The 26,176-nt window shown below is 45.3% G+C and overlaps 1 protein-coding gene across 9 annotated transcripts in view; it reads left to right on the forward strand.

The window, feature by feature from the left end:
* LOC137380605 (serine/threonine-protein kinase 32C) overlaps nucleotides 1–26,176 on the forward strand; it is a 389,529-nt gene that overhangs the window by 261,903 nt on the left and 101,450 nt on the right. For all 9 annotated transcript variants that reach the window (XM_068052681.1, XM_068052684.1, XM_068052686.1 and 6 more), the window contains exon 3: nucleotides 19,386–19,537. In XM_068052681.1, coding sequence (XP_067908782.1) covers nucleotides 19,386–19,537 — 152 coding nt within the window. The remainder of the gene's footprint in view (nucleotides 1–19,385; nucleotides 19,538–26,176) is intronic.

Genomic DNA, 26,176 nt, shown 5'->3' on the forward strand with positions numbered 1-26,176 from the left:
CACTTGCGAACCCAACCATGATGCAGCATTTGATGGTCAATTCCTCAGCTTCCATTGCAACACAAGCGGAAGCCACCCAATGTCTCAATACTGCAGTGGAAGCTCATACTGAGGTGATGATGCCCATGCTCGTTGCCCTGCAGGCTTACTTGATGCCATGCAGGCTCAGACTACTGCCATCTTGGCTGTGGATACCAGCATTCAAAGGGGCTTGCAGGCTCTCAAACCAGTACAGCAATCCTCCAACAATTTATTAGGATAGCTGAGGCACCATCCCAGGGAGTGGCAGTGGCTCTGTGGAGCACGGATTTGCTGTTCTATCTCAGCAGGACAGCATTTGTGTTCCCACCACAGTCACTCCAGTAGTGTCCTTGCTGTTACTCGTCAGACTCCAATGCAGACTGCTGCCGTTCATGCCGAGGTGGTGTAGTCCAAAGCAGGGCCCACAAGCCATAAAGCTGCATGAGGTTGTCATTCAAGGCTATCTGCAGTCTCCCCCAGTGAAAATCAGCAGCCCTCCACCAGCCATGCTGCAGCCACTGGGGTAACAGTGTGTAGGAGCACTAGGATAGGTAAAGACACTTGCAAGACAGGCACTAAGGGAATGCTCAAGGGTGAATAGTTCAATTTTGTATGTATTATTGGAAGTGTTGTTGGATAAGGTTGTTATGGAATGGTGTTTTGTTGGTGGCTTTTATTTCAGGATTTTGGTCAAGAGGACGCTGCAAAGGTCCCATAGCAAATGACTTGAAAGGTGGGGAATTGTAGAGCTACTGTGACATGGGAATGGCATCCGTGGAACCGGAGTCCGAATGTCTGCTCAGGAGCGGCTCCTCGAGAACGAAGGAGTCCCTTGCCTCTTCCCTTCCTCCTCTTCCAACTCAGGTGGCTTCTGAAGGCCTGGTGACCAGAGCACCCTCATGATGGTGAGGTTGTGGAGGGCACAGCAGACCACCACGAACTTGGAAAGACGCATGGTTTGCACTGGACGACTCTCCCCCCGTCACCCCCCCACTCCCTACCTGAGCAGTCCAGGCAGAGGAACCATTGCTTCAGGACGCCGATGGTTTGCCGCATGTCGTTCCTGATGCCTGTATGGTTCTCATTATCGAAGCAATGGCCTCACATGGTTGGGTGGCAGAGGGGAGTCATTAGTCAGTTGTCAGACAGGTAGCCCTTGTCACCCAGCAGCCAACCTCTGGTTCTTCGGTGGTGGGCCAAAGATGGCAGGTAGGCAGACTGGTGCATGATGACTGCGTCGTGGCTGCTGCCAGGATAGCGGACGTCCACTGAGAGGATCGTCTGGGCATGTTCGCACATCAGTTGGACGTTGATTGTGTGGTTGGTAGTCCTTGCTGTTACAGTCCATCTCCCTCCTAACATGGGCCCACAGAGCCACATGTGTGCAGTTGATCACACCCTGCACCATGGGGAATCCCACCAGCCTGACAAATCCACATGCTTTCTCCTCCTGCTTATCTTTGGTCACTGAGAAGACGATGAATTCCCGTCTCCTTCTGTATAAGGCCTCTGTGATCTCCCGATATGCAGCGATAGACATCAAACTGCGAGGTGGTGCTAATGTCACCTACTTCCACCAGAAAGATCCACTGCTGTAGAAATTTAGGGCGATGGTGACTTTGATGACCACTGGCAGTGCCGTCCTTGCTCTGCTGTGAGGCTGCAGGTTGGGATGTAGGTTGTGGCACAGTTCAGTGACCTCCTCCTTGGTGAAATTCTACTGCCTTGCACACTGCGTCTGGTTGAGGTGAAGGTAGGAGAAGTGCTGTTGAAGACCCTTGGTGGATAAGGCCTTCGATTGAGATCCCTGCTTCTCTCTCTGCTGCCTGTGCTCCATTTCCAAATCCTGCTGTAGCCGAAGAGAGACTGCAACTGTAGTCCCCACTACTGAAGCATAACAACTTTTTGCTATATATAAATGACTTGGATCTTGGAATACAGAGTAGAATTTCAAAATTTGCCAATGATACCAAACTTGGAGGAGTGACAAACAGTGAGGATGATATGAACCGCCTGCAACAGGATATAGATAGGCTAGCAGAATGGCAGACAAGTGTGAGATGGAATTTAATACAGACAAGTGTGAGGTGATGCATTTTGGCAGAAAGGATTAAATGAGGGAATATAGCCTTAATGGCACCGTTCTAAAGAGTGTACAGGAACAGAGGGACGTGGGGTGCATGTGCATAGATCTTTGAAGGTAGCAGGACATATTGAGAGAGTGGTTAGCAAAGCATATGGGATCATGGGCTTCATAGATAGAGACATTAAGTACAAAAGCTCTGGTTAGGCCCCAACTAGGGTATTACATCTGGTTCTGGTCACCACCCTTTAGGAAAGATGTGTGGGTCCTTGAGGGGGTGCAGAGGGGATTTACCAGAATAGTTCCAGGGATGGAGGATTTTAGTTACAAGATTAGGTTGGAGAAGCTGGGGTTGTTCTCCTTAAAGCAAAGGAGATTGAGGGGAGATTACATCGAGGTGTACAGGATTATGACAAGCTTGGATAAGGTAGACAAGGAAAAACTGTTCCCATTAACTGATGGTACAAGGACTAGGGGACAGAGATTGAAGGTTTTGGGCAAGAGATGCAAGGGGAATGTGAGGAAGAACATTTTTACACAGCGAGTGGTAATGACCTGGAACTTGCTGCCAACAAGAATGGTCGAAGTGGAAACAATCAGTGATTTCAAAAGGAAATTGGATGGGCACTTGAAGGAAATAAACATCCAGGGCTATGGGGATAGAGCAGGAAAGTGGGACTGACTGGATTGCTCTGCAGGGCCTCCTTCTTAACCAAAAATGGTTCTATGACTCTATGAATTTCTCCTGACAGGCCTACCAACTCCTCTGACCTCCTTGTCAGGATCCTGCACCACTTCCTTGAAAATCCAAGAAGTTGGCAAAACTCCTCCAATAACACAGTACTTCCAATTAACTCTGCATCAGCAAAAGTAAGACAAAAGCATCTTACCTTGAAGTTGAATGGATATCCCTTTTGTCATGCAAGCCCCCACCTGCCAAGACTGAGGCGCACATTATTTCGCCACATTAACATTAATATTTAAAATTGTGCCTGGGAAAAAGAGGGTCTATCACAAGGAATTGCCAAGCCCCTGACTAGAAAGACATTTGCATGATGGCAGACAGTGTTGGAACAAAGGACCCAGTCCCTGCTTCTCCAATACATAGAAGACCTGGTCAGGCCAGTTTAGTCACATGACTAACTGGTCGTTTTTGAATTTGAACTTGCTGAGAGAAAGAAATTCAGAAAGCTGTTTGCTCCTGGACTGAGAACACCTCTCCCCTGTCTGCTCTCATCTCTTTCTCACAGAACGGAAGGCCTAGTGAAGACACGTGGACTCAAAGAGAGAAAAGTCTCCTATGTGAACAAGGCTTAAGAAGAATACTGGGACCCAACAAAAATTAAGAGCTGTCTGCTATCAAAGACACTATGGCGAGTTGGAAACACAGAAACAGTAACAAGAAACCCCTTCAGAGACTGTCTCAAACCTCTCTACTTTATTTTTCTTCTGTTCTTTCCTGTCCCTATTTGCATGTGTGTATCGTGTGTGCATGCTGGCATGACCTCGTCCTATATCTGTAGGCGTTAACTGAATTAGAATGTAAGTAAGTTTAATAAATTTCACTTTTCTTCTTTAAACCTAAGAAAACTTGGTGTTCTCATTTATTTCTCTTATAATTATTTGGAAAAGGGTGAACAAGGATTCACCAAAGGGGAGCTCAAAACACGGTGTGTTTAAAAATTAAAAGCGTGACAATAAGACCAGGTGAAGACAGCAAAAGAACCCGAGACACCTTTCTCACCTGGTTGTAACACTTTAAATAACGCTAGTAGGGGGCTTCCTCATGTAGCTAAACGTATGTTTAGGAGTGAGTAAGGGAGGGTATTAACTGGAACTGCACGGTACAAAATGGCAGATCATGCATCAAATCAGCGTTAGTTGTTGCTTAACGGCACTCTGCATGTTTACGGGGCATGTACGACACACCCATAGTAGCACCCTGTCAGTCCAGTGCCTCACGGGGTTACATTGGAAGCATTTTGGTCACCATTCTTTGAGTTCAGGGCTTCTCTAGAACAGGTACCAGCGGCCTAACTGTTTTATGCCTATTTTACGTATCCATTATTCTCTTAGGGATGTGTGAAATTATCTAATTTTCTTGTGCTGCTTGAAACTTGCTTACAATGGGCTGAAATCCTCCATTTCTATGATCACAGTCCAAATCATATTAGCTGCTGTTATTCATCTGTTATTCATGCCTCAGAATATTTAAAACCCCTTGACAATCTTATTTTCTGCAATGAAACCAAGTTAATTGCTGTGATTCTCACTACATCCTTTAGAGTTGTCAAAGAAGCATTCTCATCACTCTTCCCTGAACTCTGTCAATCCTACTGACAGCAGCTTCACATTAACTGGATTTTGTCAGTGAATGTTCAATAATTAAACCCAATTCTTTCATTTCAACCTTTGCTAATGATATTTGTACCTTCTAACCAAGAATTAGTTCCCTTTCCCCTGCCCAGTAGAGTTGCTGAGGCCTGTTGTCACATTGCATTGGCACCTGCTTGAGGTCAACTCTCTGTGTAGACCAGCAACTAAAGTAGGAGGCTCATGGAATCTTGTGGCAACTCATACCTGTTAGCGATTCTATTATCATGGCATTCTCTATCCAGTTGGGGAAACTAGTACCACAATTTTGCAGCCTGCAGATTATTTTTTGATGGGGTAATTTTTTTACACATACTTGCACTAGGAAACATAGAAAGTAGGAGCAGGAGTAGGCCATTTGGCCCTTCGAGCCTGCTCCACCATTCATTGCGATCATGTCTGATCATCCAACTCAGTCGCCTGTTCCCGCTTTCGTCCCATACCCTTTGATACGCTTCGACCCAAGAGCTATATCTAACTCCTTCTTGAAAACATACAATATTTTGGCCTCAATTGCTTTCTGTGATAGCGAATTCCACAGGCTCACCACTCTCTGGGTGAAGAAATTTCTCCTCATCTCAGTCCTGAAAGATTTACCACATATCCTTAGACTATGACCCCTGGTTCTGGACTCCCCCACCATCGGGAACATCCTTCCAGCATCTACCCTGTCAAGTCCTGTTAGAATTTTATAGGTTTCTGTGAGATCCCCCCTCACTCTTCTAAACTCCAGCGAATATAATCCTAACCGACTCAATTTCTCCTCATACGTCAGTCCCGGCATCCCAGGAATCAGTCTGGTAAACCTTTGCTGCACTACCTCTATAGCAAGAACATCCTTCCTCAGATAAGGAGACCAAAACTGCACACAATATTCCAGGTGTGGCCTCACCAAGGCCCTGTATAATTGCAGCAAGACATCCCTGCTCCTGAACTCGAATCCTCTCGTTATGAAGGCCAACATACCATTTGCCTTTTTTACTGTCTGTTGCACCTGCATGCTTACCATCAGCGACTGGTGTACGAGAACACCCAGGTCTCGCTGCATATTCCCCTCTCTCAGTTTATAAACCATTCAGATGATCTGCCTTCCTGTTTTTGCTACCAAAGTGGATAACCTCACATTTATCCACATTATACTGCATCTGCCATGCATTAGCCCACTCACTCAACTTGTCCAAATCACCCTGAAGCCTCTGCATCCTCCTCACAACTCGCCCTCCCACCCAGTTTTGTGTCATCTGCAAATTTGGAGATATTACATTTAGTTCCCTCATCTAAATCATTAATGTACATTGTGAATAGCTGGGGTCCTAGCACCGATCCCTGCGGTACCCCACTAGTCACTGCCTGCCATTCGGAAAAAGGCCCATTTATCCCTAATCTTTGTTTCCTGTCCACCAAGCAATTTTCTATCCATCGCAATACACTACCCCCAATCCCATGGGCTTTAATTTTACATGCTAATCTCTTATGTGGGACTTTGTCGAAAGCCTTCTGAAAGTCCAAATAAACCACATCCACTGGCTCCTCCTCATCAACTCTACTAGTTACATCCTCAAAGAATTCCCTTTCGTAAATCCATGCTGACTCTGCCCGATTCTACCACTGTACCATTCTAAGCACTCTGCTATGAAATCTTTGATAATGGATTCTAGAATTTTCCCCACTACCGATGTCAGACTGACTGGTCTATAATTCCCTGTTTTCTCTCTACCTCCCTTTTTAAATAGTGGGGTTACATTAGCTACCCTCCAATCTGTAGGAACTGTTCCAGAGTCTATAGAATCTTGGAAGATGACCACCAATGCATCCACTATTTCCAGGGCCACTTCCTTAAGTACTCTGGGATGCATACCATCAGGCCCTGGGGATTTATCGGCCTTCAATCCCATCAATTTCCCCAACGCCATTTCTCTACTAATACTGATTTCTTTCACTTCCTCTCTCTCACTAAGCCCTGTGTTCCCCAACATTTCTGGTATGATATTTGTGTCCTCCTTTGTGAAGACAGAACCAAAGTATGCATTTAATTGGTCAGCCATTTCTTTGTTCCCCATAATAAATTCCCCTGTTTCTGACTGTAAGGGACCTACATTTGTCTTCACCAATCTTTTTCTCTTCACATACCTATAGAAACTTTTACAGTCAGTTTTTATGTTACCTTTTTTTGAGAAAAAAAGGTTAATTGCCCTTTTCCCATAGATTTTAGCAAACTGAAATCAAACTGGTGGCTATATGCATTTTGCTATGCACAATTTTGTACAATAATTTAGTTGACAAGAATGATTTAAAACTGACTAATCAAAAAACAAGTGACAGGCCACTGGCAGTTCATTCCCACCTGCTCCACTGGGCTTATTCCAGGAGGCTGCAGCTGTCACCGGTGATCTGCCATGAGCCGGTGAGCACTGGTGCTCAGACATGTTGAGAGAGTTGATCCTCTGCTTGAAGACCCTGTGTTGGGGGTCTCGCTTCCTTCCAGCTGGAGCTCGGTGTCCACTCCTCTGCCCTATGGAGGGGCATACAGGTAAGCTGAAGGCAACTGTTGCTGCTGCTGGTGTTGCTCCTGTTGCTGTTGACAGTGGCTTCTGCTCTTGCTCTTCATCAGAGGTGAAAGGGGGCTGTGCTGAAGGCTGGCAGCAGGGAAGTGCAGCTGAAGGTGAGTGAAGTGCAAGACAAATGAAGTGCTTTCCAAGATGTTGGCAATCACCTGTAAAGCAATGCAAGCACTGTCTGAGAAAAGTGCTTTGAACAGCAGCCTCACACCTGGCCATGGCTGAAGTACTTCAGTGCAATTGATGAAAGCTTTTACAGCTTGTCAGTTTCACTGAAGAAGCTCTCCCTGCTGTGCACTTTCTTCGGTAACCCTGGTGAGTTGCTGAAAGGTCATCAGACAGGTCCCCAGGCTGGGAATTCCAGAACTGAGGGTTAGAACAGTTCCTAATTGACTTCCTATTTACCTTAGCTCGCCTCCAGCCCTGCGCCACAGAATCCCGGACAGGGTGGAAAGATGTCAGGGTCCTGACCTGATGTCAATTTCAGGGAATTTAACTCCCTACATGCAAATCTGCTTAATCTTGGCTGGGAAATTCCCCCCGTAAAGTCTGTTTCATTGACCATGCTATGGAGGTGCTTGTCAATGGTGGAATAGAGGAATGGGATTTTAAGGTAGGCACAGCAGTCCACTAACATTCTCAGAAGGTAACTTGCATGGAAGATGTAACAGATAATCTGAAGTCAGAACCAATTGCTGTGAGAAGTTGGAAAGAGATCAAGAAGGTGATTTGCAATTTGAAAAATCCTCAAGGCAAAAATGTTACTTGTAGCAGCACAGACAGATATGAAGAAATGGTAGCTGCAGAGATATTAGTAAAAACACTGTTGAGGCATAGAATTGTTAAAAAAGGATGCTTCAAGGAAGGTAGTCACGAGATAGCGCAAAATCAATTTGTTTGCTAAACGATCTAGTGCTCCAAATGTATTGTTTATGATGTACCAAGGCTGGATTGCTGGGTACTGGCAGTCACCCAAGAGCATGCTGGGTGATTGTTCAACATTAGGGGAGGGACATTGGGTGGAGAGGTGTTAAATGGCAGGTGTGCGAGGGGGATACTGACCAGTGGTACTCGTGTCTATTGTCACACATAATACAGCCTTCCTCAGCACCCACTGTGCCGCTGGAACACTGCTCAGACTCTCCAGCTGCATTGTGAGGTGGCAGTTTATTTTAAATAAATAGCTGTCTTAATGAAGTGTTCGTGATCAGCAGCTGCTTAAGTTTTCAGCTTCCTTTGCATTAACCATCTACATTGGGATACATTGTAGTTCTTATTTTCCAGTGTTTGGGGACCTAATGTGCTTCAGGCCGCCATCGGATTGTCAGCTTTCAGTGGCCTCTGAGACTCCATGGGATGTTTTTCAACAACAAAGTGATTCCTGACAACGCAGCCGGCCACTGATGTCATCAGGCTGCGGCAAGGTGTGCACTTGCGCAGATGGGCGCCAGCTCTCTGCGCGTGCGCTGCGTTCCGACTTTCCAGGACTGGTTAGCGCATGCGGCAATGATGTCATCGCGTGACGTGTGCATCTTCGGGCAACGCGCCTGGTCAGCCTCTGCGCATACGCTTTACGCGTACAGCAATGCAATGCTAACGTATTCACCCATGCGTCAAGCTCCACTCCCTCCACCCCCCCTCGCTGCTTTCGACAGCTGCTCCGCTCTTTTCCCCCCCCCACACCCCCCCCCCTCGCTGTTCTCTCTGGCTGCTCCGCTCTTTTGGCCGCTCTGCTCCACCCTCGCTGCTCTCTCCAGCCGCTCCGCTACCCCCACCCCCCCTCGCTGCTCTCTCCAGCCGCTCCGCTACCCCCCCCCCCACACTCCTCTCTCCAACCGCTCCGCTACCCCGCCCTCGCTGCTCTCTCCCGCCGCTCCGTTCTGTGCGGCCACTCCGCTGCCCCCGCCTTGCTGTTGTCTCCGGCCGCTCCGGTCTTTCAGCCGCTCTGCTCCCTCCCTCGCTACTCCACTCTTTCGGCTGTGGCCGCTCCGCTCCCTCACTCGTTTTCTTCTTCCTGCCGTTGTGTGCTTCCATGTGTTTCGGTCTGGTTGCCTTCGTGTGATTATTTGAGCAGCGCCATCTTCAGTCCTGGCAGCTGCCTGAAGTTGCAGACTGTGACGTTTTAGTGGCACATGCTGCATTTGCGCGCCATCGAGTGATAGCGTTGTCAGCAAACACAGCCTTTCAACAAAGCCCTTATGAGGGCATTTTCAACAGTTCATCCAAAAATAGATGTTTGCCTTCCTAGACACTTGTTATTCACTATTTTTGCTTAAGACCAGAAGCCACTTCAGCTTGGAGGCTGGAGAGTCTCACCTTTTTCTGAATCGAACGGTTTTTATATACATTTTCTCTTTTTTCCACCGTTCCATTAATAGGTCAGAAGAGCAGAGAAAGTGATGGATATAGTCGTTATCCCTTATTTGGCCTTGTCAGCTGCAATTCTCAAATTCATGGCAGTCAGCAGAGGCAAGATCCCACTCCTTTACTGGAGGAATCTCTCCTGGTTAGGATGTTAAATGCATCTGGAGCCAGAAACATGCCAATTGACAGCCTGATAATGAAAAGATGAATACTAAAGCAAAATACTGCAGATGCTGGAAATCTGAAATAAAAACGGAAAATGCTGTAACTACTCAGCAGGTTGTCAGCATCGGTGGGAAGGGAAACAGAGGGCTGAATTTAGTGGCCACATCACTGGTCCCAGAGGCAAACCCGGAAGCTGGTGTCATCGCCGCCTGTGACGTGTACAGCCGCCCAACCGCGATCATGCAGCCAATGTGCACTTAACATACTGAATGTACGGGGCCCGTCCAATCACACAATGGGGTGGGCTCCGAGGCGCTGATTGCAGCATCAGATGACTCCAATGTGGTGCTGGTGCCATATTTAACCTGCTGCCATCTCTGCTTTTATTGCTGCTTTTCACTGAATCAATGATTCTGGATTGCTGCTGGACCCAGTGAAGAGATGTTTGAACTCCTGGTCCCAACCCTAGAGAAGGACGGGCCACTGTTGGCACATAGCAGGAGCAACCTGGCACCACAGTTAAGGCAAGACCACAGGTGGCCGCACCAGGCTGCAAGGAAACGGCGGGAGGTCCTCTTCCAAAGGGATGGCAAGAAGAGGTCCTCCCGCCTGACCAAACAAGCCTGGATGGAGATTGTAGAGGAGGTCAGCAACTGTGGGGTCACCCCACGCAACTGGATCCAGCGTAAAGAGAGTCAACAACCTCCTTCGTTCTGTCAAAGTGAGTCCTCTGTACCTCTTTCCTCTTTGGGGCTTGCATGTGGCTAGGCGGGAGGGCGCGACATGGGGAGGGAGGCACCACAAAGGCGCTGGTAAGTGACTGAGGATTCACCCCATCCTGGCAAATGCATGGAGGCATTTTGGCGGTAGGCTGCCACCTTTCACAGCTCACCCCCATGACGTCCCCTGAGATGGGGAGAAGCCATGCAGGAAACCCCACGGGATGAGGAGCTACCACCTGCCGAACTGTTCTCTTGCTCTTCCTGCAGTTTTACTATGTCCCTCTTTCCACTTGAAGGACAAGCGGGCCCATAATGCCAGGGAGACCTTGAGGACTGGGAGGGGAATCCCAGATCTTTGTCCTCTGCCTACGGTTAGGAAGAGGCCCTAGAGCTAGCAGGGGACCAGGGCAGCTGCTCAATAGCGGATGTTGAGACTGGAGTCTCCGCACAAGAGAGTTAATTTGACTTCCACCACACTTCTGGAGATTCATATCATGCATGGTTGGCATGAGAAGATCTGCACAGCATAGCACACAGGTGTTTGTCTTCTCTCATGCAGGTCAACATCCACAGGAGATTTGAGCAGAAGTGGGGGGCAGCTGTCAACCTCTGAGGAGGAGGAGCAGTCAGAGGATGCACTGTCACATGACTTTCCTGCACCTTCTACCAGCACAGAGACCTTAGTGTTTGGCCTTAGTTTCACGGTCACAAGCTGGTGAGAGCACCACACACATAACGGAGCAGCTGACGTAGGCTGTAACAGCTGAGGCCACTGACAGTCGGAGGACTGTGGGTGACCAGGCCTATGCTGAGCCCCAGGCTGCTGATAATGCTCAGGTGTCAACAGCACAGGGCATGCTGGAGTTGCAGAAAGAGGCACGGTAACATCTGGCGGAGCTGCCAGAGGTGGACAATGGAGGACTCCATCTATGCTATGACTGCTGCCATGTCTCGGTATGTGAGCGCATAGCTTCCTCTGTCGAGAGGTTGAAAACCCTCATGGAGAGCCAGAACCCACAGATATGGGCAGACGTGCACACCATCACCTTGGCCATCTCAACGCTGCAGTGGAAAAGCGAGAGAAGGAACAGGAGCCTGGAGTCTTCTCCAGATCCTTGTCCCTCTCTCGTGAGCAGGGAGGTTCAAGTGAGCTTTGGAAGGGAGGAGGAGAGACTGACCTCCACAGCTAGGGACTCCCCCTGTCCCCCAGGTGTTCTGAGTGTGGACAGCGGCTCCTCAGCCCCTCTGCCACTGAGCCCAGCACCAGTAGCTATGATGCCTGAGAAGAGTCCTGCACCTGTGCAGCAACCCCTCAGGCAGCCGTGGCTCTCCAGGCCTCAGGCTCCCAGAGGACTCCTACCAAAATCATCCCAGGCCAAGGGGCAGCGTGATCAGCAGCCTGCCTCCAGCCCAGCTGCTAGCACAGGGGTCACATCTCATAAATGTATTAAGAAAAGCACCTAGACACACGTGGGAAGTTCATTGCTAAGACGATGGCGTGCATCTGTGGGATCTGGCTCTCCCTGAGAATCACAGAGTCATTTATGACATAGAAGGAAGCCATCGAGTCCATGCCAGCTCCTTGCGGAGCAATGCAGTCAGTCTCACTCGGCCACTTGATTCTGTAGCTCTACAAGTTTATTTCCTTCAAGTGCCCATTCAGTTTCCTTTTGAAATCATTGTCTCTGCTTCCGCCACCCTCATAGGCAGTGAGTTCCAGGTCATTACCACTCGTTGCATAAAAAGTTTTTCCTCACATTCCCCTGAACCTGTTGCCCAAAACCTTCAATCTGTGTCCCCTAGTCATTGTATCTTCAGTTAATGGGAACAACTTTTCCTTGTCTAACTTATCTAAGCCTGTCATAATCTTGTACACCTCTATCAAATCTTCCCTCAATCTTCTTTGCTCCAGGGAGAACAACCCCAGCTTTTCCAACCTAACCTTGTAACTAAATCCCCCATCCTTGGAACAATTCTGATAAATCTCCTTTGCACTCTCTCAAGAATGTAATAACCTAAGAAATTACCAACTTCTCGATGGAGGGAGTCATGCGCTCACGTGCCTAAGACACGGGGACACACGGGTGTTTTCCATTGGCCCTTTATATTCTTTTAAAAACCTTTGTCATTGATACAGTTCACATTAATTGTTGAGAAATGCTCATTCTTTCATGCTTGATTTATAAGATGCTGCTTTCACCCTTGCACCACCATTGTAGGCACAGGCCACATTTGGTAAACATCTCAGATGTGCCACAGCACGTGGTGAAACCGGGCACCAGGCATGGAATTGATTTAGAAAGGAGATAACAGATTGAAAACAGTGAAGTAGTCTTCATTAAGTTGATTTTGAGAGGCCATCATGGTGGCAGGAAGCAGGAATCTATGAGATTGTCTCTTGCATCCCTTGCCTGTCCCTCAATGTGCCTGTCCTCTGGTGCAAGGGGTTCAATTCCCAGTGTTGCCTGCTCATCAACCTCCTCCACATCCTCCTTGTCAGTTGAGGATTGACAATCAATCATGGCCTCTTAATGCAAGGCCTCCCCCCTCTGCAGTGCTAAATTGTGCAGAGCACAGTAGTCCACTATGATATGCAAGAGCCTCGCTGGGGCATACTGCAGGGTTCCACCAGATCAACTGAAGCAGTGGAATCTCATCTTCAGTAGCCCAATGATCTGGTTGATGTACGCTCTGGTGAAGCTGTGGGAATTGTTGTACCTCTCCTCTGTTGCAGTGCAAGAGTTCCTCACAGGCATCAGTAGCCATGTCTTCAATGGGTAGCCTTTGACCCCGAGAATCCATTTCTGAAGGCGAGCAGGGGATCTGAAAAGCTGTGGCACCTGGAACTGGCAAAATATCTAAGCATCGTGGCTGTTTCCCGAGAAGCGGACACACACCTGCAGGAGACACATTCGGTGGTCACAGACCAGTTGAGCATTGATTGAATGGAAGTCCTTCCTGTTGATGAAGGCGGATGGCTGTTCCTCAGGAGCCTTGATGGCTACATGCATGTACTCTATCACACCTTGCACCTGGGAATCCAGCAATGGACCCAAAGTCAATGGCCCCCTCTGACTGACTGTCAGGGTCGGTCCAGTAATGCACATAGTCACCAGCCCTCTTGAACAGGTCCTTTGCTACTCCCTTTGGAATACATGCTAATGGCCCTCAATGCCCACCCTTGGAGAGAGCCCAGCACCCAATACTATGGCCACCCAGCACTGTCACCCAATACTATGGTTGCTGGTCACCCGACACCAAGCCCACCTGCTGGCCAAGAATGACCTCCGCTGCCCCCTCTTCCCTTATCCACTACTCCCCATGGCTGTTTTCCCACAGCAGGACTGAGGCCTTGCCTTAGAGTCATACAGTCATAGAGTTACACAGCACAGGACGGCGCAGTGGTTAGCACCGCAGCCTCACAGCTCCAGCAACCTGGGTTTGGTTCTGGGTACTGCCTGTGTGGAGTTTGTAAGTTCTCTCTGTGACCACGTGGGTTTCTGCCAGGTGCTCCGGTTTCCTCCCACAGCCAAAGACTTGCAGGTTGATAGGTAAATTGGCCATTGTAAATTGCCCCAAGTGTAGGTAGGTGGTAGGAGAATTGAGGGAAGGTGGGGATGTGGTAGGAACATGGGATTAATGTAGGATTAGTATAAATGGGTGGTTGATGGTCGGCACAGACTCGGTGGGCCAAAGGGCCTGTTCCAGTGCTGTGTATCTCTCTATGATTCTATGAGAAATAGAGTCATATAGCACTGAAACAGGCCCATCATGTCGATGCTGACCATCAAGCACCTAACTATTCCCATTTTCCAGCACTTGGCTCGTAGCCTTGTATGCTATGGCATTTCAAGTGCTCATCTAAATACTTCTTAAATATTGTGAGGGTTCCTGTCTCTACCACCCCTTAAGGCAGTGCGTTCCAGATTCTAGCCACCTTCTGGGTGAAAAGATTTTTCCTCAAATCCCCTGTAAACCTCCTGCCCCTTACATTAAATCTATGCCATAAATAAAAACAAGAAATGCTGGAACCACTCAGCAGGTCTGGCAGCATCTGTGGAAAGAGAAGCAGAGTTAACGTTTCGGAAGAAGGGTCACTGATCCGAAACATTAACTCTGCTTCTCTTTCCACAGATGCTGCCAGACCTGCTGAGTGGTTCCAGCATTTCTTGTTTTTATTTCAGATTTCCAGCATCCGCAGTATTTTCCTTTTATTAAATCTATGCCCCCTGGTTATAGACACCTCCACTAAGGGAAAAAGTTTCTTCCTATCTAACCTATCAATGCCCCTCATAATTTTGTATACCTCAATCATGTCCCCCCTCAGCCTTCCCTGCTCTAAGGAAAACAACCCTAGCCTTTTCAGTCTCTCTTCATTGTCCAGGCAACATCCTGGTAAATCTCTGCACCCTCTCCAGTGCAATCACATCTTTCCTGTAGTGTGGTGCCCAGAATTGTACATAGTACTCCAGCAGTGGCCTAACTAGCGTTTTATACAGCGCCATCATGACCTCCCTGCTCTTATATCCTGTGCCTTGGCTAATAAAGGCAAGTATCCCATATACCTTCCTAACCACCTTATCTACCTGTGCTGCTGCCTTCTGATCTGTACTGCTGCCTTAGTGTCACCATCTTTCAACGGCTGGGGATCCAAATGCATGTGATCTCTGACCGCCGTTGACTTAATTCCAAATCCTCCTCATTGAATTGCGATCAGTTCCATATAAATTTATAACAATGAGCTGTTCAGCAATTTAAATTTCAGTCCCATTGTGTCGGGGCAGCTTTCCTGCTGCTGACAAAATCTGGAACCAATGTCACGACACCGGATTTCCATGTGAGTGCGTCCGTCGCTATTTTTCAGCCCCCCACGTCTCCAAACCCACTCCTGCTGGTCTCACTAAATTCTGCCCAGAGTTAACTTTTCACTTTGATCTTTCTACAGGACTATATATTAAAATATGAAGACAGCTTAAAGTCTCCCATCTCTATTGTTAAGTACCTTGATTCATTTGTACTGGGCATCCACTAATGGAAAGTATAACACAAATCGTAACGTTCGAGCAGCGCTGTGCTACTAAGTCTGTTAATACTATTTTATGTCATGCCCCTCTATATTATCTCTAGGACAGTGAGTTGAAACCTAGTGTTATTTCAGTATTTCATGACACTATGCATTTCTCCAATTGACAGTATATGCAAGGCTGCCACACACAGTCTACACTTAACTGTACTGCACAATAATGTTATTGTTGATTGGTAGATCAGTTCTGACAGCTGATGTTAAAATTCCTGCATGGGCCTTCTCCCTCATAATATTTTACAAATCTGCTGTGCCCCTATGGAGTATGCAAGTTATGGGATGAAAGAAAAGAATATCTACACATTAGGGTTGTTTTCATTCTTCGAATGATACATATTCCCTGCAAACCACAGTGCCATCCATCCAATCCCATAGCTCATCTAGGGGCATAGTTTTGCAGAGAGGGCATTAATTTTCAATAGTTAGTTTCAGTTCAGCTTCAGGTCAAAAAGAACTTCTTGTATTAGGCACAAAGGGATTTTTGGATGTAAGAGTAGGGAAATGCAGTCATATAATACAGTATTTTAATCTGTGTGCTCAGATAGATAATCTATCTTTATATAGGCTACAATGGTGAAGAGAATTCCGGGGAGGAATTTCTTTAGACCAGACCACCCTGTCACAATCCACCCTGCTATCATTTTAAAGGCAAATTATATGCATAACAGTAAGGCAAGGAGTGGAACAGGTGAGTAATTGAATATGGAATTAATAGAGGGCGGGATTGTTGGAAGATTTTGAACTGAGCATATTGAACCAAACCAACTAGTACGCACCATATTCATTATATGCAAGGCTTTATGGTGATAGAATACATCAAGTTATATTTTCAATGCAAGTGGTTGCAGGATTTTTAGTCTGTGTTTTGGGGATTGTATTTTGAGTTCTGTCCAATTTCCTATGAAATTTGCAGCCTGAAAATTGTACAGAGAGCAACACTAAGTGGAAGCTGCAGTGGCTATGTCATTAATGCAGGCTACAGCCATCGTGGCAAGAGTAACTCCAGCAAAGGAAATCCCTGGCACATCATGATGAAAGTACATCAGGGTTAGTTTCACATACAGGTCACAGAATTTCTGAATCTCACTGGATGAGCAAGCACCTACAATTGCTACTCTCAAGTTAGGTGAGGGCTTTGAAGTCGGACACATTCTCAAGACTTACAAAGAAGTTCCATGAGTCGCAGTGGGTAACCAAAGAAGTGTGCATTGATCACATCCACTACATACACTGAAATGCTGCATTCACTGAATAAAAATATTTTATTTTTAATATATTTTGTAGTTTGTCATTATTTGTTGTGTAGGAAAGAAAGCGTTGGTCCTCCAAAAGTAAATCAAACTGAATATATTGAGTTCCCGGCAAAACTGAAACATGTAAACCAGCTAGGAGCTCAGTGATTGTAAACGTGTTCAGTAGAGTGTATTAATGGGCAGTTTCATAGCTCACTGGTACAACGGAGAGATGAAACTCTTCTGCAGCTGTCCCAATTGCTGCAGTGGCTGTTTTGCTCCTGATGGTTCCTGTGGGCCATCTTCCTCCTAGAATTCTATAGCTTGTTACTATTAGTAGCCAAGTCCGCAATAAGGTCTCTCCATAGTGCTATTGTGCAGTGTGAACAACATTTTGCCAACTATCTCAGGCATATTTTAGAGTCTATCTGATTATGGATTAAAATCATTGTTTCATAACCATGAATATCAGATCAATCAGTGTCACATGCCTCGCCATATCTACTTTCTGCTTCAATACTGAGTTTTGTAAAGATGTTATCAGCCATGGTGAACTCCTTATAATCCATAGCTTTGAAGAGCTAACCATCATCCTTTCTTCAAAGAACTGGATCACATTATTTCAGAATGAAAGTGTGTAATCCCTGGGAATAGTTCTTTAACATGCATGTTTGTCAAGAGGTCACATGCCATTTGTGTACATTAATGGAATAATAGACCTCCTTGTTTAGGTATATTCTAGAATCACTGGTAGGGACAAAAATAGGGAGCATGCACACTGCCAATGTGATAAAATTTTAATTGCTTTTGCTGCTGCTAATTATCGCTCAAGTGTTTGTGGGAGATAGTATGCAACATTTCTGACTCCTGTGATATCCTCTGTAGGTGCCTGCAAAGTCCCTATGGCATAAAATGTGAGGGCAGTAATGACCTTAACTGTAGACCATTGACTACTTCTGCATGGATTAGGCAGCACACTTCAGCCCCAGCCACTCTCTTCCTCTGTCATGAACTCAACAGCTGACTCTATGTTACATTCACTGCTTGTGGCAGTTTTCTCCAGATGTGATGTGTCTCTGGTCGTTTGTACTCCTGAGCCACCCTCCTTTCAGTTAAAAGATATCTAACAGTGGTCACTTCTCTAGCACTATGTGCTAAAAAATTCTTCTCAGCTAACTAGCACGTGTTCAGACCTAGTATTCAATACTAACTTTTTTTGTTTTTGCCTTCCCTCCCTTCTTGGTACAATTCTGCAACAATTTCTCATGATTGACTTTTCACAATGCTTCCACCATGGACAGTTATATTTGTGCTAATTTCTGTGAACCTACTTTCGGGTGGGAGCAAGATTCAGACTATTCTTGTCCCATTCCTGGTTTATGCAAATTGACGTTGTTGCCAAAATTACTATAGAATAAAATGTGACTTTAAATTATTCATATATTCTTTGGAGAAATGCACAGTCAAGCTGTACATTTTGTATTCATATTTTCCACAATCTAAGATTTCAAGCAACTTATTATAAGTACTGAAATTTAAATAGTGTCCCATTAATTAAGCCTTTTAGTTAAACACTAACAGTCACCTTGGTGCAACTCTGAGAAAGTAATATCTATCCACAGTTAAGTGCCAGGACAGCTGTGACTGAGGGATTTGGCCAGAATCCAGAAGTATTGTGTAATTGAGTACAATATATTCATCCAGTGCTCTTAATCCAAATCTCTATGCACTGGTCACACACTAGCTGCAAACTATAAATGTGACAGGCTGGCAGCTTGCTACGATAATAATCAAAATTAATGTGAAAGTGGAAAATTATAGTTATAACAGCATTTCAAGCAGCCAGAGCCTAATAGGCTCCAAATCAATTTGTTATGAATTCAAAAGCAATCAATCACTAATCATTCTTCTCCCATTCCCCAATCATGTAACTGCAATGTTCTTGCCTTTACAGGAGGCTAATTATTAAAATAAGACCCTCTTTTGAAAACGTATCCTGATTAACACAGAATTTTAAACCTCTTAAACTGACAGTGAACATAGATTTTTTTAAAACAAGCTTCTGTTTTCTTTCTTCCATTTTATTCATTGTCCGTTATTTTCCTGCTTTGTGTTGTGTTGTTTTTCAGGAGGTCAGTATATTTCAGGCAAGATAATATTGTGAAGCATAAAATATCCTATAAGTGTCCTGTCCAGCATCAGGCAAAAGACACTTATAGGATGTGTAAATTGCAGGCTCAGAATTCATGTGTGTCTGAATAATTCCTGTTTATTAAATATTATTTCTATGAAGATTTAAATCATGGGACATGAAAATGTTACAAGCTAAACTAATTCATTGTAGATGTTAAGGGCAAGAATCATCCACGGAAACTTATATTCAATGCAGAATAACTTCACTTTCTATATCTCATGCATATAGTCTCAAAACATTTCTGCCCTGTTGGGAGTGCATTGACCGTTGACATTTCAGGCTGGGTACAGGCCTGAAACACACTGAGTTGACATCAATCACAGGCTTGGTCACCAAGTAGTACCTGCATTGAAACAATGGGGAGCAACATCCGTTTTATTTCCAGAGCTGTTAATTGTCTATTCAGTGTCAGCAGGGGTAGATATCTGCACTGACATTATAAGTTAGCTCTAGCATTGGCATATAGGACCCAGAACCCACTGTAGACAGAAAATGTTTTACCAAATTGACACACAACTGTTTTTTTGAAGTCTTTTAAGTGCCGATTCCTTTACAAGGGTGACCCATTTTCTTGTTTTTTTCCCTTTCAGGTGTGCATTGTTCAAAAGCGAGACACAGAGAAAATGTATGCTATGAAGTACATGAATAAGCAACAATGCATCGAGAGAGATGAGGTCCGAAATGTGTTCAGGGAACTGGAGATCCTGCAGGAAATTGAACATGTTTTCTTAGTAAACCTCTGGTGACTATCTCATGTTTCATTAGATATACATCGTGATATTGTGATCTTTGTTTAATGTTATGCCCTTATTTCTAAATGAGAACATAGTGCTATGTCATGAGATGCTATTTTTATATCATGCCTGGTAATCTGTGCCAAAGGATTCTGCAAGGTAGTTGCTGTGAACTGTCAAGAGGACATAGACATGCTGATGGAATGGGCAGACAAGTGGCAGCTGAAATTTAATGCAGAAAAGTGTGAAATGATTTATTTGATAGTAAGAACAAGGAGAGGCAATATAAATTAAAGGGTACAATTTTAAAGGGGTTCAGGAGTAGAGGGACCTGGGAGTATATGTGCACAAATCATTGAAGGTAGCAGGGCAGGTTGAGAAAGTGGCTAATAAAGCATATGGGATCCTGAGCATTATAAATAGGGTCATAAAATACAAAGACAAGGAAGTTATGATAAATCTGGTTCACCCTCAACTATAGAGTATTATGTCCAGTTCTGGGCATCGCACTTTAGAAAGGATGTTGAAGCATTAGAAAGGGTGCAGAAAAGATTCACAAGAATGGTTCCAGGGATGAGGAACTTTTGTTACGTGCTTAGTTTGGAGAAGCTGGGGCTTTTTCTCCTCGGAGAAGAGAAGATTAAGAGCAGATTTAATAGAGGTGCTCAAAATCATGAGGGGTCTGGCCAGAGTAGATAGGGAGAAACTGTTCCCATTGACGGAAGGATCCAGAACCAGAGGACACTGATCTTAGGTGATTGACAAACGAAGCAATGGCAACATAATGAAAAGCTTTTTTAACACGACAAGTGTTTAGGATCTGGAATGCATTGCTTGAGAGTGTGGTGGAGGCAGATTCAATTGAGGCTTTCAATTGAGAACTGGATAATTATCTGGAGAAAATAATTTGCAGGGCTACAGGGAATAGGCAGTGGATTGGGACTAAGTGAGTTGCTCCTGCAGAGAGCTAGCACAGACACAATGAGCCGAATGGCCTCCTTCTGTGCTGTGACTGTTCTATGGTTCAGGCTTTCAGATCAGTCAACTCAACTAATCAGATCTTAAACCCTGATCCAGAGTTTTAAAATTCCATTTGAATAAGTGATGAAGATGAACTTTGTCAGAGCGCCAAGAATATTTTCCTATTTTAGAGTTTGCATTTATTTATTGAAGAAAATGTTGTTTCCTACTTAATAAAGCCAAAACCGACCTAATCAGAGCAGCAAAGTCTGTGTGGGTTTGATCTGGTGTCACATCCAAGCCTACTTCCACTGAGGGTTGATTTAGTTTAGTTTAGTTTAGTTTAGAGATACAGCACAGAAACAGGCCCTTCGGCCCACCGAGTCTGTGCCGACCATCAACCACCCATTTTATACTAATCCTACACTAATCCCATATTCCTATCACATCCCCACCTGTCCCCATATTCCCCTACCACCTACCTATACTGGGGACAATTTATAATGGCCAATTTACCTACCAACCTGCAAGTCTTTTGGCTGTGGGAGGAAACCGGAGCACCCGGAGAAAACCCACGCAGACACAGGGAGAACTTGCAAACTCCACACAGGCAGTACCCAGAATTGAACCTGGGTCGCTGGAGCTGTTTGGTTTTCTGTTGGAGATAGATCAGTATTAACAAGTAAAATTCCTTCAAATCTTTTAGGTCCCAGACATCATTGCCACTTTTATACAAAAAAGAATTATAGGCCACTTCAATAATTTTGGTAAAAGCTTGTAAGGTCGACTCAGATCGTTGGAAGTTTAAGCCTTATGGCACTCTGTCATATAGCAAGGTCTAGTAATTTCATCATAATCAGTAGTTAGGAGTGTCTTCTGAGAGTTAGAAAATGAAGACCGGAATAGTTTGTGTTACAATAACTGAAGTAATGTCTGTTTGGGATGGATACCTTTTCTAACTTTTTGTAGGCTGTATAAATCTGAAAACCATCAGCTACTAAGAATTATTGATTTAGTTGTGATGGTTTATATTTCCACCAGTACTATTCTTACTGAATTACCGTAAGCCTCCCTCTGTAAACTATGTGAGTGTGGCTTCATCACTTCCCACACAAGTATGCCACACTATTTCCTTTCAAACATTTCCATCTACATCTTGGTACGTATCCAATGCTCAGTTACCATTCTGACATTCTATTTCCTGGCCCATCTCTGTCTATTGAATTCTATTAGGAATGAGCAGAAAACATATCTTGAGAACTGAGTAAAAGTGAAGTATAATTTATTTTTTAAAAAGTCCTTCATAGCTAAGTAAACCAAAGTCACGAGTCCTTTGAGACTGTGGTTGTGAGATTTGCTATCACTTGGTGGTTCTATCCTTAATAAATTTCCACTTCTCATAATTTATTCTACACTTAAACAGTTGCCAGAAAAAAATTTCACCATTAGCTCATATAAACAGAGACAGACATGAATCAGAAGAAAGTGGGAGTTTAATGGGAGCTCTATAACAAATGAGAACAATTCATCTTTGATCATCCTTCGTATGTAGGTGAAATGATAACATTAATTAACACTAGTAACAATAACAACAACTTGCATTTATATAACACCTCGAACATAGTAAAATATTCTAAGGCACACAGGAGAATTTTCAAACAAAAATATACATTGAGCCAAATATGGAGATATTAAGACATGTCACTTAAAAGCTAGGTCAGAAAGGTAGGTTTCAAGGAGGGTCTTAAAGGAGGAGAGTGAGGTCGAAAGGTTGAGGGAATGAATTTCAGAGCTTAGGGCCTACAGAGTAGAAGGCATGGCCACCAATGGTGGGGCAAAGAAACTTGGGGTGCATTAGAGGCCAGAGAAGAACTGAATTCTCGGAGGGTTGTAGGGCTGGAGAAGATTACTGAAATGGGGAAGGGTGAGGCCGCGGAGGGATTTGAACACTAGGATAAGAATTTAAAATTGAGGCGTTGGTGGACCAGGAGCCAATGTAGGTCAGTATGGACTAGGGTGATGGATGAATAGCACTTAGTGTGGGTTAGGATAGAAGTGTTTTGAATGAGCTCAGGTTTCTGGAGGTTCAAAGGTGGAAAGCTGGCTGGGAGAGCATTGAAATAGTCGAGTCTGGAGATAACAAAAGCATGAATGAGGATTTCAGCCACAGATAAGCTGAGGTAAGGGTGAAGACGGGCACCATTAGAGGTGGAAGTAGGTTACACTGGAATGGTAGTACAGTGGTTATATTACTTGTCTGTTACTGGCTTGGACTAATAATCCGGTGACATGAGTTCAAGTCCCAGCCTGGGTTAATTAAACAAGTCTGGAATAAAAAAGCTGATCTCAGGAATGGTGACCATAAAACTACTGGATTGTCGTTAAAAACCCATCTGCTTCACTTCTATCCTTGAGGGAAGAATATCTATCGTCATTACCGTACTGGCCTATAAATGATTCCAGACCCACAGTAATATGGTTGACTCTTAACTGCCCTCTGAAATGACCTGGCAAACTGCCACTCTTTCGGGCAGTTAGGGATGGGGAATAAATGGTGGCCTTGCCAGCAAAGCCCACATCCTTTAAATGAACAAAAAAAAAAACCATGGTCTTGGCGATGGAGATGACATGGTGTCAGAAGCCTCAACTCAGGGTCAAATAGGATGATGCAGTTGTGAGCAGTCTGGTTCAGCCTCAGGCAGTAGCCAGCATGGGCAATGAAGTTCTGTGGCAAGGGAACAAAGTCAAAGGCCAGGGCTGAAAACGATGGCTTCAGTTTCCCAATGTTTAACAGGAAGAAACTGCAGCTCATCCAATACTGGATGTTGAACAAGCAGTCTGACAACACAGACACTAATGAGGTCAAGAAACATGGTGGCGAGGTACAGCTGGGTGTCATCAGCATACATGTAGAAACTGAGGTCATGTCTTCAGACAATGTCGCTGAGAGAGGCAGTTAATTACTAAAGGGGTCTGTGTATGTTGGGTAAATATTGTTTGCTGTCTTTAGTTTCCCTTTAAGCTATCCCACATATGCAATGAGCTGGAAGTGCACCAGCTCACAATCTGGCTGTAGTTTAGTGATAGCATTGTGTTCATACCAAGGGCTGGATTTTGTTCCCAGCCCGCGCGGGTTCTGTGGCAGTGGGAGTGGGGGGGGGGGAGGTGGGCAAAGAATTGTAGCTGCGACGACTACCACGTAACCTGATGTCAGGATTGCTGGGCCTGAACTTCCCGGTGGTGGGGACGCTCCAGGGTGGCCCCTCCGCCGCTCTGTGATGGGACCCTGTTTTCCATATGCTAATTATATCTTTGCATTAATTTAAATGTAACCCACAGCAATCTTACCTTCGGTTCCAGATCATCAGTGCGACATGTGGCACTCACGCACCTTCACTTTCCCATCCAGGGAAAGCTGGCGCCACCCAGGTGGGGAAGGGGTCAACTCTGTAGTACTTGTATAGGGAAGGGGTTAACTCTGCAGGATTTGTGTAGGGAAGGGGGATGGGGTTAATTGCAGTATTTATATAGGGAAGAGGGAGAAGGGGTCAACTCTGCAGGATTTATATAGGGAAGTGGGGGAAGGGGTTAACTTTGCAGTATTTATATAGGGAAGAGGGAATGGGTTAACTGTAGGATTTGTATAGGGAAGCGGCGAAAACGGTCAATTTTGCAGTATTTGTATGGGGAAGCAGGGGAAGGGGTCATCTCTGCAAGATTTGTATACGGAAGTGAAGGAAAGAGGTCAACTTTGCAGTATTTGTATAAGGACGTGGGGGAAAGGGTCAGCTCTGCAGGATTTGTATAGGGAAGCGGGGGAAGGAGTCAACTCTGTAGTATTTGTATGGGGAAGCGGGGGAAGGGGCCAACTCTGCAGTATTTGTATAGGGAAGTGGGGGAAGGGGTTAACACTGCAGGATTTGTATAGGGAAGTGAGGGAAGGGATCAGCTCTGCGGGATTTGTTTAGCAAAATGAGGGAATGGGTTATCTCTGCAGGATTTGTACAGGAAAGTGGGGGAAGAGGCCAACTCTGCAGGATTTGTACAGGAAAGTGGGGGAAGAGGCCAACTCTGCAGGATTTGTACAGGAAAGTGGGGGAAGAGGCCAACTCTGCAGGATTTGTAGAGGGAAGTAGGGGAAGGGATCAACTCTGCATTTTGTTCGAATGCCAGCCTTGCAGACAGTTCATTAAAAGTGGCACCAGCACCTGCTTCCGCATCAGGTGATGCCATGAGTGGCATCGTGAATGCCACCCCCACCACATGGTTGGGGGGGGGCATCGGCCATGAATATGCTAAGAGGCTGCCTGCCGCAGAATTGCGGCGGAGCGTGTCCCGGGTGGGGCGGCTGCCATTTTCTGCATGACAACAAAATCCAGGCCCAAATATCTAAACATGTCTAGACTACTGCATGCAATCATAAGAGCAGTCAGAGAAAATAAACCTTTTTCTGTGCAGAACTTGATAATAGTGAAGGAAGAACTACACCAGGCAAAAGACTGTTTAAGAATCTTTAGTAAAACTGAGAAATTGGTTGCATACTGTGTAAGATTGAACTTTTCTTGATACAAACTGTGAAAGCAACACAGTAAGATAGGAGAAGACAATGAAAATAGCGCAGTTGCTTATGTAGTTTGCTCTTTATCATTTTCCTCTCCAAACACACCTCTGCACATCCAGCGCCACTGACTGTTCCTGTCTACATATTGTGGCATGCATCTTGTGCAAATCAATATGCAGTTCCTGCATGCACTCAAAGTGCTGCCACATATGGCTCTCCATGTGGTTGGTCACAGTCTCAATGGAGGAACTCATTCATTCAAAGCCCTGAGCCATAGTGGTACATATGCGCTTAATGGACTCTTCATTCTCAGCCGATAATCCTGCACTGCCTCAGGGAACTCTGACATGTGGGAGCACATCTGCTGCTGCTTGTCTAGGTAGTGCCTCCTTTCCAGTAACTCCTAAGGCCCAGCATCTGTGCTTAACTGAGCAAGTGTCTGTCCTCCATCGTCCGAAGGGCACTGTCCACAGCTGCCTTTGTCCATGGCAGCTACTCCAGCACACTGGTGCCATGCTCCTCACCTAGTGTCACCCTATCTAAATGGCCCCAAGGACCCACTGAGGTGATTGTATCTGTGCTGGTGGACAGTGCGCTTGTAAGGTGTGATAGTGCTTCTTTGGAACTTTGTTGCTTCCCTTGGCCCAATGATGGTGAGGGTGAAGTTCTCCTTTGTATTATACTGGTTAGTGTGTTAATATTAAATGAGGATAGTAGACTCTGGGGTCAAAGTAACAGGAGTTTATTTACAGGAGTCTTATCTCTAAAGCATCTGCATTAATACTGAGCAACACGAGGTTCAGACTCATGACATCTCATCCTGTAGTGGTGCTTAAGGTCTATATACATAATCTACCCAGCAACAGCTTAAGTATATTATACTACATCTCTCCCAAGTCTCTGACTTCACTCATCATGTCTGTAACGCTGTTGGGTTCTCGTGTCTCTACCAAAGCGTGTTCTTCTTTCATTTGTTTGGGGTATTGGGTCTTTTGATGGTTCTTCCTCAATTTCCTGTGGGTGAGTGGAACTACTGGATGACTCAGGTTCTGTGTTTTCACTGTTGTCTGGGTGATCTGTTGTTGGTTGTGTAACTCGTTCATCAGCTCTCTTTGGTAGCTGATTC

This window comes from Heterodontus francisci, chromosome 20, assembly GCF_036365525.1.
Source record: "Heterodontus francisci isolate sHetFra1 chromosome 20, sHetFra1.hap1, whole genome shotgun sequence".
NCBI lineage: Eukaryota > Metazoa > Chordata > Chondrichthyes > Heterodontiformes > Heterodontidae > Heterodontus > Heterodontus francisci.